Source organism: Opisthocomus hoazin, chromosome 1, assembly GCF_030867145.1.
Source record: "Opisthocomus hoazin isolate bOpiHoa1 chromosome 1, bOpiHoa1.hap1, whole genome shotgun sequence".
In the NCBI taxonomy this organism is placed as follows: Eukaryota; Metazoa; Chordata; class Aves; order Opisthocomiformes; family Opisthocomidae; genus Opisthocomus; species Opisthocomus hoazin.
This window is the reverse complement of record NC_134414.1, coordinates 143,304,937-143,319,815: the sequence shown is the minus strand read 5'-3', so window position 1 is coordinate 143,319,815 and position 14,879 is coordinate 143,304,937. Positions and strand designations below refer to the sequence as shown.

Genomic DNA, 14,879 nt, shown 5'->3' with positions numbered 1-14,879 from the left:
TCATCCCAATCTTCTAGTAACTGATGCTAGAACCCTTCAGAAATATTTTCTTATTTTGTTAATCTCCTAAGAAAAAAACAGTTTGATTTACAAGTCAAGAGCTATACTGGGATGCTAAAACCAAAGTGTGATTAAACCCTTAAGCCCAGGTGAATCTCCATGATAGCACAAGCCTAGAATGGCTGTGCAGATACCTCTTCCTCCTCTGGAAAACACTGTGGGAGCTCATCCCATCACCCAAACCAGCCTTTCCCTAACTTTACTTTTATGCCACCCAATTTTGGAAAATTTACAAGCTGAACAAATACAGGACAGCTAAGAGGTGCAGGTTAGAACGAACCAGCAGGACTCTTGCAGCCCCAGGAAACATACTTTCAGTATTCATCCCAGAATACAGGTCTCAGTCGGGGAGACTGATGGATCTCTTAAAAGCTGTTGAGAGACAACCACCTGAAGAAGTACTTCACTTGACCTTGGTTCTTTAAAAAGAGTAAAGAAAACTACCACCATTTATTAAGTGTCCAATCAAACCAAGAACTTTATTTATACATACACAATATACCAAATAAATTAAAAGTCTCTCCTTATTATAATTCACTTTTGTATAGAAGAGTATGACAAAAAAGAAAATTTTACAAACTTCAACACTACGTGGTAAACCAAACCTATTTTTTTAAACATTCTTCTACCCCTCAACCAGAAAGAGTGGGAAATCTGGAAAGCACATAATGAAATACCTACCTTTTATTTACTTCCTCATCCATAAATTCAGTGGGTATGAGAGAGAAATATTTCCCCATCTTCAGCCACAGATTAGATTTAGGGATCCATCCATTGTGTGCATGAATAGTATGGATTTTAGCAAGCTGTCTGGCAATAAGTCTGAAAAAAAAGTTTAATTTAACGTTCTATTTGCAAGAGATCTGACAGTCTTTATCATATTTTTCCTAGCAACAAAAGTCAAATACAATATATTTAACAGAAAAACAGCTATAGCGTAGCATCTTTAAAGAATCGAAAGGTTGTTAGCAGCACTACTTAAGTAAGTGGAGGCAGAAGGGATGAGTTCAGTTACCGCATGCATACTTCACCTGTATTTGCAGTCTACTCTTCAATTTACTTATCTTTAGAAGAGTTGACTCAAATTGGCTGCCATGGTTAGGCAAATACATTTCAGCGCATACATGAAAAGCTAAAACGTTAAGACATCAGGACTTTCTGTTCACCTCTAAGAGTTTAAAAAATTATGTCTCAATGGAAGACTGTCTTGAACCTATTCACAAAAGGCATGTATTAGAAACAGAGCCAGGAGTACTTGCTTTAATCAAGTCCAGCCCCCTACAACTCTACCATGTTACATGATCTCCCTAACGGTAATGTGCTAGTGTTAAATACTCACAATAAGCAGACCTCTAAAGAGTTTATAGTCTTCTGGGGAGGCAGCACGGATCATTTGTTCAGCACTGAAATACCATGATAACTAAGACAGAGGACAGTGAGCTGTCAAGAGTGTGAACATCAACTCAGTGCAGGCTTATAGAAATATTTCTTTTCTGCTTGCTCATAACTAAGCTTGAGATCCTTCGAGCCTGACAGAACACCATAAATGCATCACAGAACTTGAATAATGAAATAATAATTATAAAAACTTTAAAAAAAATAGAAGCTTACCTGAAAATATCTGGATTGCATACATGCTCTGGATCCAGTGCTTCTCCCTGCATGAACTCGTAGCACAGGCCGTTATTGAAAGTACAGTATAGTTGAGGTGCACAGCCATGAGCCTGCAACACACGGAAACTCTTCACTTCCTCATCTCGATCTACTAAGAGCTCTGTTTTATTTCCATAGATCCTGACTAGAACCACGTCGTCTGTTACATCACCCACATAGCAGCCAATTAGTTTATTGGTGATTCCATCGGTGAACAGCTGAAAAGTACAAATAATGCATTAGCAACTCACATCTGCATTTTCAATGTGCAGAAAAAGAATGCAGGTTATTCTTTCATTCACAAAACAAATGTTAACTAGATTGAGCATTAACAAAAGAAATAACAAAAAATAAAAAAAGAAATAACAAAAGATACAGGAAAATCATGGAGAAAATTGCAAGGATTTTTACCAATATCACATGAAAATAGAAGGAAAATGTGAAAACATGCTATGCTGAACTACAGAAATACTACACGCAAAAGGCAATAACTGAAAGCTCAATATTGTAAAATAAGTTTCCACATCACCACTCTGAAACTGCTGAAAATGGACGAAATCACAGCCGCAAAAAAGCAGCAATCCTAAACCAGTACAATACCATCCATGAATAGAGGCAGCATAAAATCAAAAACAATTTTGATGCACCTCAATTTCATTACTTGCTGATCAGTGCACAACTAGCAAAAGACACTCCTGGGGTTCTGAACTACTCCTTTTAAAAAGCAAAATTCAGGTCAGAAACAGTTCAAGTGCAGTGGTTATCATCCTCCCACTACCCTTGATGTTTTACTGATTGAGAACAATTCCTATAGTCACTTCGGCTCCTCTACAAATTTGAGACAGTACTTAAAATTCAAGACCCCAGTCTTCAGCCTCAAGTATCATTCCAAATTTAAAACTTCTGACAAGACCCACTATCCTCTCATTTTACTTCGTAACTGGTGTTTGCCATTTAAAAGATTAAAAAAGCATTTCAAGTCCTTATCCCTAAGATGTACATAAATGCAATTTTTAAAGCCCTGTAATTTACTAGACTTTGACCAGTCTAGTCACTGAGGCCTGAACATACTGAAGATGAAGCAAGTAACTTTCTACAAAAATAAGTAAGAGTAACATTTGAGCATTATGTTTATAGCTAATGACAACCTACTCACTGCCTTTCAAATAACAATGAAGTAAGGATACTACAGGCTCCTAGCTATGGAAAAGCAGGAGCGGAACAAGAAAACCCCACTCCTTAACTGCTGCTTCTCCTTTCGCATTGTGATGGTGAGGCCAAATAGTCACTATACAGGCTGAACTCTTGCAGAAGCTACCTGACAAAGCAGACTTGATCCTGAGTTACCAGGCTGCATGTAGTCAAGCATTTGAAATCCCACTCAATGACTGCAGGAATAACAGAGCAGTTCTTGATCTCCTCCTACAATCTGGGACAGTTGTACAGCTCAAAAAAACAGGTGTTTGGTACTCTGTCAACCCAGACTGAATGCTTAAGAACGTGCTAGATAGATAAAGACTACCCATATTAACTCCAGCTGTTAGGTAAGTGACTGAAGGACAAGACTTTAAGATTCTCAGGTGACAAGCAGCATCACAAGGAAGAATGCCAACATTTTTATAACTACTGAACAGCCTCCTGCAGTCTTCAGCGTAAGTAGTAAACAATTTAAAGCCAAGGTTCTCACGGCAACTGAAATTTATATCCAAGTGCAATTTTCTTTCAGTAGTTGCAGCCATGCCTCTTCTCCCACTCTGTTGCCCCCAAAACCCTAATTAAAACTCAACTGAAAAAGCATAAACTCTCACACAAAGCACGAAACCTCCTTTCAGGACTTTGCACTAAAACAAGAGAGCAGCAGGAAGTAGTTTCAAATTCATTAACATACACAATTTTCCCTTGGGTGGACATTTTGCAAGTTCAGTTTGACACCTTTCTTTAGGCAGTTCTCATTTAGTTAACTCTTCTGGCATACACAAAAAAGACAAATGGAGATACGGACTGAAGACTCTGGATATATTTTTTTTAATTCATAATTGTAATAGAAGTCAGAAATAAGTTGAAAAATAAAACATATATATCAGAATTTGAATATTAAGTGTTCAATGACAACAGTCTGAAATCCTTATTCACACATCCTCCCGCATTTCTTCTCCCTCAAACACTAAGTCAGGCCCAGGACAAAGATGCTGACAAATAAAGAGGTCTGTTGCATTTCAGACCTTGTATTACACACTAACATTTAAAGAAAAAGTACTTTTTTTCTTTTATTAAAATACACATCAACAACAGGCAACTTCTCTACAAGCATTATCATTCCTTAGAACCTCAGACAGTTTTGGTGTTTTGGTTTCTTTTCAAAGCCAAACACAATTCAGAAACTTTGACTTCCCCTGCTCTCTTCCAATAGCGAGCCTTTATTTGGGAACATAAAGCAGTATCATTCAAACACAAAGAGACAGCTTATTTCCACATCTCAGGGATCTGGAAAAATCAAGCATCAGCATCTTTTTTTTTTTTAATTCCTAAAGAAAAAAAAAAATATTATGTTGTCTCAAGTCTCCCGCATTTCGGAAAAGACGTTCACAGTGGAGCATAATGTCTTTTAGCTATTATGCCTTGCTTTCCTCAGCAGCCTTCTGCCAGGAGATGAGTAAACTCAACAAAAAATAGCTTAGGGTTCCCAAGCAGAGATGTAGAATAGCAGAGTATACAAAGCTACTCCATTTTCTTAAAAGAGTCAGGAACACTTAATCTCACAGAAGTAAGGTTCAGCAAATCATACACCTTTCATCTACATGGGGCAACCATAAATTCAAATACACCTGCTTACAAAGCTTCCTTGACAGAGTCAAAATTAAGACTTTACAATTCATGGACACATGTTATTACTAGCTATTATCTTAATAACCCAGAATAGGAGACAAGTAATGAAGAACCTTGTCTTAAACGGTCTTTACAGCAACTAAATAAATGTTACAGTGCTAATCAGTGCAACTATGAAAACTATACTCTTTAGCACCACAGATACTGGTTTTCACATTAAAACGAATACAGCTGTAGTCTAACACTACGTTACTGTTTGACACACAGGTGTTTTAAGTCTTCTCTGTGTACATAAGCATGTTGTTGCAACAATGCACAAATTACACTTTTATATTATATTGTATTCATTCATGACCCTCCCCTTTGAACTGTATTGTCACAGAACTGATCAGATCAGAAGGGACCTCCTGTGACCATCTAGTTCAACCTCCCTGCTTAAGCGGGGCCAACTAGAGCCAGTTGCCCAGGACTGCATCCACTGAAATCTCCAGGAATTCTGAAGACCCTACAACCTGTCTGGGCAACTTGTTCCAGTGTTTGACCACCCTCACAGTAAGAAAATGTTTTCCTGTGTTCAGATGGAATTTCACATGTGTTTTATTTTGTGCCCATTGCCTCGCCTGTCACCGGGCACTGAGCAGAGTTTGGTGGCTCCTTCTTCATTCCCCTTGGTAAGATGCCTGCAACCCTCTTTTTTTCAGACCAAAGAGCCCCAGCCCTCCCAGCCTCTCCTCATGTGAAAGATGCTCCAGTCCCTCGGTCATCGTCAGTGCCCTTTGCTAGATTTGCTCCAGTGAGCCTGTATCTTTCTCATACTGGAGAGCCAAGAACAAGACACAGCACTAATATGGCAAATCAATGTGGAAGTAACTGATTCTCATACATTTTATCATAAAAGCAGAATTAACTCCTTAAAAAGTATCTTGCCTGCCACACGTAAATGAAAACTTCTAAAACGTAGCAGTAGAAAAAGCTCTTATCCCATCATTGCAGGACCAAAAGTGAAAGGTCTGTTGAACTAGGAAGGATCAAAATCAGCAAGTATAAAACTCACTGCCCTCTCTGAAGAAAGCAAATTCTATTGTCTTTATTGTATAGGAAAGGTGGCAAAGAAAATAGGAGACAATTCCCAACGTACAATGGCACCACTTCGAATCACTGGAACTTATGTTACTGTTCTCTACTTCTTATAAAACAATCCTCTAATGAAGCTTGCCTTTCTCCCCATGCAAAACTGTACTATAACAAAGACAGGGCTCTAAGGTCATCAGAAATAGTGATACTACTAAAAAAAACAGAAGTTAAATAGTACTGATGCAAAGAAACAGCAAAAATTTTATTTGCTTATGCTGTTAAGCAGAAACTTCTGGCCCCTGTACAGCTTTTGTCATACTGCACAGGTCTATTATCCCTTTAAAACAAGTCTCATTAGTGTTAACAAAAAGAAATCTACAACAAGGAAATTGGACTCCCTCAACTGATAATTCAGCAACTTTACTTCTTATTAGCATCTATTTGTAACATGCTGCTATAAGTAATTATTTACACCCAGGAGCATTTTAGTTATTGCTTCTTAAAAGAGGAAGAAGCGTTTGCTTACTTTTCTAATAAATTATTCAGAGTAGACAACTTCCATATTCCATTATGAGAAAACACGTAATGTTTTCTACCACTAAAAGAACGTAATACTCACTTTATTTTTTATCCAGAATGCCTTCACTGGAGCATTTAAAGAACCAGTTTAGAACACCTTGCCTGAAACACAAATCTGAGACGCAGCAGAGCAAAACTGGAATTCTACAACAAAAGCACCAGTTGAGCAGCATAAACAGAGAAGGGACTCTGATGACACGGATAAGATAACCAGTTAACTCTCAAGACCACGTGGAAAATCATGGAAGAATCTACAGAAATTTATGAATAGCAGGTAGAAAATTCTGGAAATCAATCAAGACATACAGTGAGCCAACAGAAGTCAAGAACACGATGCAACACACAAATCCAGCACAAGACTGTGGTACTCTTGTAATCTGCAAAAAATTAATTATTGTGGTATGTATTTATTATATTGTAGTAAGCACTTTCAGGTGAGACAATGCAAAGCTAAAACCAAATTCTAACAACATTTTTGAAAACGGTATTTATACTGGTCCACAATCCAGAGATCTAGCTTGAAGTCAAGGCTTTCTAGCTTTATAAACCAGTTACTGAAATGCAGAGTGAAGGTGAGAAAGCTACAAATAAGCTTAAGTTACTACCGCAGTCTCAGAAAGCAGCACATGGCAGAAACAAGATAGTCCAAGTGAGTCCAAGAAAAGCAGAGAAAATTCAACCAAGACAAGAAGCACCTTTGAGACAGATTACTCTTCTCAGCAACGATCAGGTTATTAGATTCCTGAAAAGGGCATGTGATGGATATATTCCCATCTTGTAAGCAGGTGGTTCAAGAAAAGCTTATATCTGATCCTGTTGTTCCAGGTGCTCAAAAAAATTCTGATCACACCTAACAAGCATGAACAGGCAGAAATAAAGTGTTACAGGGGCAAAGTAGAAAGCACTTATCACTCACAGAAGAGACGTAAAACTAAGCAGATTTTTCCCTTCTAGACTGTCATTACATCCACAGGAGGAGAAATACAGAAAGCAACACTGTATTGCTGTAGAAACAGAACAGTGATATGAAGTTTCAGCACAAATAAGCAGGGATTCCCCCGATTCTACTGCTGAACCCCAGACTGAACATTAAGATCTCCAGAAATGAACAGACTTTTAATACATGCTTCTTCAATGCTCACAAAACTTCAAGTTTGTATTGTAACATGTAACTTCATTTCTTATGGAAAAGTATAGTCTATACAGGTACATGCACAAGTGTATCTCTCTCAGGAATTTCATTTCTTGAAATCAGGGTAGTTATTTCTCCACCTCTTTCTGTAGCTATTCCTAAAAGAAGGACAAGGTACAACTCATGGAAAATGCAAGCCTTAGATAAATTCTCAAATACTCAGTGAGGCTTACAAGCAACCTTATTCAAAGGTCTCCATGCTCTGGAGCCACATCCTCTAGATCATTATGCTTAGCAGGTAAAAGCCATTGCCTAGGTGATTTTGGTGGTCAGATGATCATGAACAAGACCATTTGGTGTAAAAAGTACCAAACCTAGCAGAGAGCCAGTAAGTTAATGGCACCCTTCCACGGCAAGTTGGGCCACAGGCTGAACTAGTAGTTTTCCATTGAACTCTTGGGAGTGCTCAGGTACGACAGCAGTTGACACAGAGAAAGCAATAGCACCACTACCTACGCTGTATAGTATCACTCCAATGTTTTTTTGGCTACTAAATCATCAACTCTGCAGCTTCAAGGAAGAACCCCAGGGAGGGTTCTTTGTTTGGTGGTTTTTGAGGGGAGTGTTTGTTTTTCAAAGGTTTTAACTGAAGTTTCACATCCTCCATATTCTCAATACAAAGATCATCTAAAATTACATGCAGTAGTCTATTATAAAATGCTATAGATACGTCACCCTTGCAAGGTCTGGTGTTCTGAGCTAAATGCATGATGAGAAAACTTTTTTTTTAAATGTCACAAGAAAATATCAAAGACAAACTGCACATTTTTCATCTTGTTTCTGAAGAATATTCTCCTACCTGAAAACAGTCAACATCAGGTAAGTAAGACCTCTAAAGTGATGAATTGGTTTAGACCTTTCTACAGACACTGTGATACTGATGAAAACAGTTTCAGATAGATCAGAAAAAAAAAATTAATAGGAAAGCAGCCTAAGATTCTATTCTGACTCAAAGAACTAATTTGCTGGTCCTCTCCTGGAAGACTTTGACATGAAATGGCCACGTAACAGTGGCAGAAAAAAAAAACCAGGAACTAAAACATCTTAGATAGCCACCTTCCTTTCCAACTTTATCAGCCTATAGCATAAATTATACACCATTACAGCACCAGATTCAACCTGTGTCTAAGCAAATACCGATTCTCTGGTATGTGAACCAGAGTCATCAACACACACACACCTGTATCTTGCACAACTGGATTACATCATGTACTGTGATGTGGCAGATCAATTACATAAAATGTCACCACTTGCAGAATTGCTGCCCCACCCACTGATATCACAAGAAACCCTTTATAAATTATCAAGCTTCCATCAGAAAGCTTAGTAAGAATGCAGAAACCAACCTAGCCTCAAGTGACATCTAATACTACCTACATTTCCCACTTACTGTGTGACATTGTGTTCAAGGCACACCTCAAATTACAGTTTTTCCACAACACATCAGCAACGCAGCCCATTCTGCAACTCTTTAACTTTTCTTACTCTTTCCTTCACTCATCACTTCTCTATTTAGAGATAACAGCACTTCAGGATGTTAATCTGTGAATTTAGTCCTCCCTCTTCACACAGTAACTACTTTCACAACTGCTGAAAACCACGATATCCTAAAAAGAGCCAAGCAGTAAAAATCTCTCTTGAAAAATATGACACTGAGATACAAAATAAAAACTTAGTTTACTTTGTTTCCCAGAGACTAACATTTTCTGTTTCCATTCAATTATTTCAATGGTTTAAATCCCACACATCTCTCTCTCTAGACGGTCTCTCAGACCTACAAGATACAGAATAAGCCATGGGATAAATGAGCAGTGGATCTGCGCTTGCTGAGTGGCAACTAACCTTCCCATACTGTAACAAAACACTGATCCTCCTTCAAATACTAACAAACGTTCTCCACAAAAGAGGTAAAATTTAAAAAATTCTTAAGATGGGCAACAGATTTTAAACTGTGACTGCATTTTTACATTAGGAAGGGTGATACAACCTCTTCTAAGGCAGCGAAGAGTAAAAACAATTCAGTTTTTATCTTTCATTAGTACTGTCCAGAATATAAAAATTGGAATGTCCACTGCCACAATTCAAGCTGTTTACTAACTCAAAACAGGATGTGATTGAGTTTTGAAGAGTGTTTTTGTTTATGAAATAAAGAAAAAACTGTTTCATGTTCACCACAATCAATTTGAATTTAGCAAACACTGAGCTTTTCAGAAGAGGGCTGGAAGAGAGGCCTCCAGAAATCCGTTCCAACCTGAACTACTCTCCAATTTTTTCACTAAAAATCAGCTGTACCAGAATCGAAAGTGACTACTGCAAAAAGCACAGATTTGTCTTAACGACCTTGCTTTGTACCACTGCAAAGCAGAGAAAGAAAACCTCAAGAATTTAACAGTTCGAAAATATAACACCCAGTTCTACACAACTCCTAGTACATCCTCCTGGGATTACAACTGCAGAAAGTATCTACATGAACATCAGTGTCTAGACAAGAAAATTTTGTTTCTCCTCACCAATGCAGAACTTGAATATTTGTACTGGTTTGTAGTGGTAATAATCACATATTACTTGAGATAGAGGAGGTACATTACAGTAAACCTGCTTATGATTCAGCAAATAATTGGCAATGCTTATGGACTCCATACTTTCTGATAAATAACGCAATAAAAGAATAATTTAAGCACTGAAAATTTAAATTATTTTCATCCTCTGTCCTACACATGTTCTATGCTATGATGCAAAATTTAAAAATTTTTAAAGACATTCATGATTTTAGATACTTCTAAATCTTAAAGAAAGTGAGGATTAAGCATTAAATATTCTAACTACACTGTTTCCAAATTGTTTAGCCGACTGAACAATTTGAGACACAACATTAAATTTTTGCAAGAGAAGTTAATCAACTTAAAGTCAAACCCTGGACCCTTCAACTTCTTACTAATTGTTTGGACCCAAGAAGTACTAAGAGCAAAGGTAGCTAACAGCAGTTTAATGGATGAAGTAGTAGTCTGTTCCACCTATCCATGTTCTTTGTCTACTTTGCTATGATACTGCTGTTTCAGATCAGTCAAGCACATTTTCCATGCAATATGCATTTCATCTCATTTTCATCTCCCTCCCAAATACATGCCCCTCTAATGAGGGGACTCCAAGGCAGGACCTTCTGTTCACTCCATCCTCTTAATAAAAAGTCATCTTTCCTTTCAGCGACTTACTGTATGTGATGCACGTGTAACAGATTGCAGTGGCCACGGTGGTAATACAAGTAGTTTCAAGCCACATACACTCCTGCTTGTTACATACGCATAGCGGTTTAAACACAGACTAAAGAGTTAAAAATACAAGGTCACTTAAGAGCTTCATGAACAGGATATTCTTCTGCTGTTCAAAAGGAAAAAAAGCAAGCTGAAAAGCTTTGTTCTTAAAGTAACTTGGTCGAAACAAAACTCAGACAATTTTAGACAGAAACCTCTAGCCACAGACTATTGCATGACCAGTCAAATGCGCCCCTGTTCCACACCAATGGTACCGGTGTGTTTTACTGTTAATTGCTTTCTTGCGGAAGAGTGTGATGGAGGAAGGAAGCTGCACTTTTTTTTTTTCTTTAAACCTACTAGAACTTTCCTGAATGGTTAGTCATCCCTCCTTAATAAGAAAATGTTTCGTTTTCATTTATTAGTATTTCTGTATGAAAGAAAGAAAAATATTCTGTTGAGAAGCACCCTCATCAGACAGCTAACAGAACAAAAACACCGTTAATTTTAGCTAGTCGGGCAAGGAGCAGGGAGTCATCAGTGATCCTTATGGGTCCCTTCCTACTCGAGATGTTCCATGAACTCTAGCAACCCTGTCTGGCATTACATCTCGTGAATGTATTTTCATTGCACCTCAGGATGCTGGGCCCGTGCTTAGCTTCTGGCTACAGCCCTCAGAAATTACTTAGCAAAACCTCCTTAGCTTTATTTTCATACCAACCGGACTGGCATATGTCACGTTTCTTTTCCTACCAAGAAACTTGGGAAAATATCAGCCAATTTTTGCGCTATTGCCTCAGTATGCCCGGAACTACGAATTAGTTCCAGCAGCTCTCTTCAGCAGAGCTTCACCAAACAAGACGCTTCCCCATATTAATAACTGCTGAACAACGCAGTCGAAACGCGTCTAATCGAACGCTCAATTAAACCCACCGTTTAGTGGAAACTGCTCGTTTCGCGGGTAAACCGGCTGCGGACTCTCGCAGGGCCAGGTTCAGTACATTCTAGAAGCACAACAGCGGCCAGTCCCTGGCAGCTGACTCGCCACAAACACGGCTGCCGACTCACCTAGAGGGGACCGGGCTAACGGATGCAAGCACGGAGGGTTGGCGGGGCGGACACCGGCCCGGGCACCGCCAGCCCCAAACCAAATCCCGCAGCGAGCCGGGGCCTGCGTTTATCTTTTATTTCTTACAGGCGACGGCGCGGGGAGCGCCCACCAAGGGCTCCGATGGCGCCCAGGGCAGAGCCGCGGCGCCGTTACCTCAGAGGCGGCCGTTACCTCGGCGGCGGCCGCCCCCCCCCCGGGCAGGAGGGAGCCCCCCACCGCCTCACCAACACGTCCTGCTCGGCGCAGATCCGGCCGAGAGGGAACCGCACGGGGACTTCCCCTTCCGCTCCCTCGCCGGCACCGCAGCCCTCGGCTCCCGGGGCCGGCAGCGGGCGGAAGAGCTCCTCCAGCCCCGCTATCGGGGGAGGGGGAGAGGAAAGCGAGCGATGGGGCCGGGAAAGGGCGGGAGGGGGCCCGGGATGCTGCCGCGCCGCCACGCCCCGCCGCCAGGCTGCCTGGCAAATGGGGCTCGGCGCGGGGGGCTGCACTCCGGCAGCGAGGGGGAGGGGGAGGAAGCCAGGCGGCAGCTCCCCCGCACAATGGCGGCCCGCCCTCCCCCCTCCCCCCTCCCTTCCTCTGCTCGGGCTGCCAGATCCCCCGCCGGGGACCCGGTCGCAGGCCTGCGACGCGCCCGGCCTGCCCCGTACCTGCAGCGTCACCTCCTCGGGTCTCCAGTGGGGCCGCAGGCGGCGCAGGAGCCGCAGGGCGCCCTGGCGGCAGCCGGGCCCCTCCCGCTCGCTGACGGTGATGTCCAGCTTGGGCACCTCCGGGGAGCCGGGCGGGACGTGGATGTAGTTGGCCATGGCGGCAGCGGCGAAGCGCTCGGGCGGGACGCGGCTGGGCGACGAGGGAGGGCGAGCGGCTCTGGGCTGGCGTCTCCTCCGCGGCGGAGCCGGCAACTGACGGGGAAATTTCCACTTCGGCTCTCGATAAAGCGACTCCACCTCCTCCCCCCCGGCTGCGGCGCGGAGCAGCCTGGGAGAGCGGGAGGGGCTTGCGGGCGCCCTGCCCTGCCCCTCCCCCGCGCCTCTCACCTGCCCGCCCAGGCCGCGGCCGTGAGGCGATCAACCGACTCCCCCCTCTCCAGCCGCCCTGAGGCGATTAACCGACCCCCCCCCCCCCCCCACGCCGCCGAGCCCGCGGCCCTGAGGCGATTAACCGAAACACCGTCACGGCTGCCGGTGCAGGAGAGCGGCCCCCCCCCTTCTCCCCCCCGCCCCAGCCGCCGACCCGCTCCCCGGGCGTGAAGGAATGCGGCCGGCTGCTGCCGCGGCGCCGCCCCAGTCAATCACCGGGCAAATGGCTGGTTTTTAATCAGGGTTTTGAGTTACCTGCCGCGGTTAATTTTTGTCTGGAATGTCTGTGCCAGCCCTTGGTAACCGCCGCCCGCCTCGCTCCGCTTCCCAGGCTCGGCCGGCTGCAGCCCGAGGCCCTTTGCGGGCCCTCAGGGCACGGGGAAAGCATCGCGCACTTAAACATCTACATAAACATCACCCTTTCCCTGAGCAGTACAGAAAAGTTACCTTCTTCTTTTCGTCTTCTTCCTTTATGCTGAGAACCTTGCCTTCCTGAAGTTATTTTCAGCCAAAAAAAAGAGCTCAGGCTGCACCACAGCATTTTGCCAAGGAGAAAACAAAAGGGAACAAATGATCCTGTCTTTTTTAGAGATACTGTGATGGTACCCACCATATTCCTGCAAGTACCCACCTCCCATCAAGTTCTGGTCTTCCCACGTAGGAAACACTGAAGAATTTTCCTCTGTTATAAAGCAGGTTTATGAGGTTAGCCTGGAAATGGACAACTGCGCAACCGGAATGGTGGCCAGGCTCTTCCCAACCTGAAGAGACCCAGGTTAGGGGAAAGGGGGCCATAACATGCTCAAAACGATGCTGTGAGGGAAACAGCCACTTCTACAGGTTTAGTTCTTACTAATGTCATACGCGTTCCTCTCCACGAGTGCAGTGGATTAGTAACCTTTCCACTGTTGTCACCCACCACCGTCTACTTGTGTGTCTTGTCTTAGTTTGCCAAGAATTGCTGTCTTCTTGTCACCAAAGGGTTTTGCATGGCCTCACTACGCCAGTGCATCGTCACTTCTATTCTTACTGTTTCTGCTGACACCTCACCTTATCCCAGTATTTCTTCTTTATTCACTCACCCGCATGCCTCTCTCCTCAGAGAGGATTTAGCATTTGGAATAGTCTGTCAACAATTTTTCAAATAATTTCCTTCTTAAATCTTTTTTTCTCTTGTCCCTCATTACCATTAATCTTATTGTTGTCTTCCATCTAAACTTTGGTTCAGACCTTCCTCTAGCGCTTAAAACCTTTAGAGTAAGGAATACATCTTTGCAAGAGTTCAATAAACATCATTTCTTTCTGTTGTATTTTAAATAAAAACACAATGTTTATGGGTCAGTGTTATCAGTGTAAATATGTTATTCTGTAGTAATAGCCTTTTCCTATCAAGGATTAAAAGGGTAAGAATATAGGGGTCTGAATTCAAGTGTCATAAAATTTCTGGGTCTAAATGTTATAGCTTAAGTACATTTCTAGTAGTAATATCCTTTTGGCTTGCCTTTATTTAAACCTGTCCTCTCAAAGAAGCTGTTTCAAGTTTTATAAAGCCCCTTTCCTGTGATTTTGCATCTGTCTTTTTATGTACACCAACTCACTTCTTAAATTCTTCTTTGTCCCCCTCACCTGATTTGACTTACCCATTTCTTCTATTAGCCCACTCCACTTTTTCTTCTTTAAATTTAAGGGCATTTTGAAAGGTACACTCTTTTTTTTAACTAACCTTCCTCCCCCCCCCTTTCTTTAAATACACTCACCTTTACACGTTGTTCAGTCCCATAAGTTAGTATTACCGTAGTAGCACGACAGCACCCTATCTAACCAAGCATGTGATACATGGTGCCCTCTGCTTCTGCTTAGGCAGTTTGGTAGATGATAAGCCAAGCCTTATTTATAGATCACAGGCAAAGCGACATTTTTGTTGAAATAAAATGTCAAAGGTTGAATGCTCTAGCTTCCGTGTGTTAAATTCAACCAGAACTGGTCTGAACAGAGATTCAATCTTGCTAATGCTGACCATAATACTTAGCCCTGCCAGAAGCTATATTACTTTCAGT

General features: G+C 42.0%; 1 protein-coding gene across 1 annotated transcript in view; it reads right to left on the bottom strand.

Annotated features, from left to right (window-relative positions):
* The window catches only part of ETNK1 (ethanolamine kinase 1), a 33,107-nt gene extending 20,404 nt beyond the window's left edge, over positions 1 to 12,703 (bottom strand). The window contains exons 1-3 of the mRNA XM_075439869.1: positions 12,394 to 12,703; positions 1,672 to 1,931; positions 742 to 882 (exon numbers count right to left, since the gene is read on the bottom strand). Of these exons, the coding sequence (XP_075295984.1) occupies positions 742 to 882; positions 1,672 to 1,931; positions 12,394 to 12,549 (557 nt within the window). The 5' untranslated portion in view covers positions 12,550 to 12,703. The remainder of the gene's footprint in view (positions 1 to 741; positions 883 to 1,671; positions 1,932 to 12,393) is intronic.
* Positions 12,704 to 14,879: the final 2,176 nt, after the last annotated feature.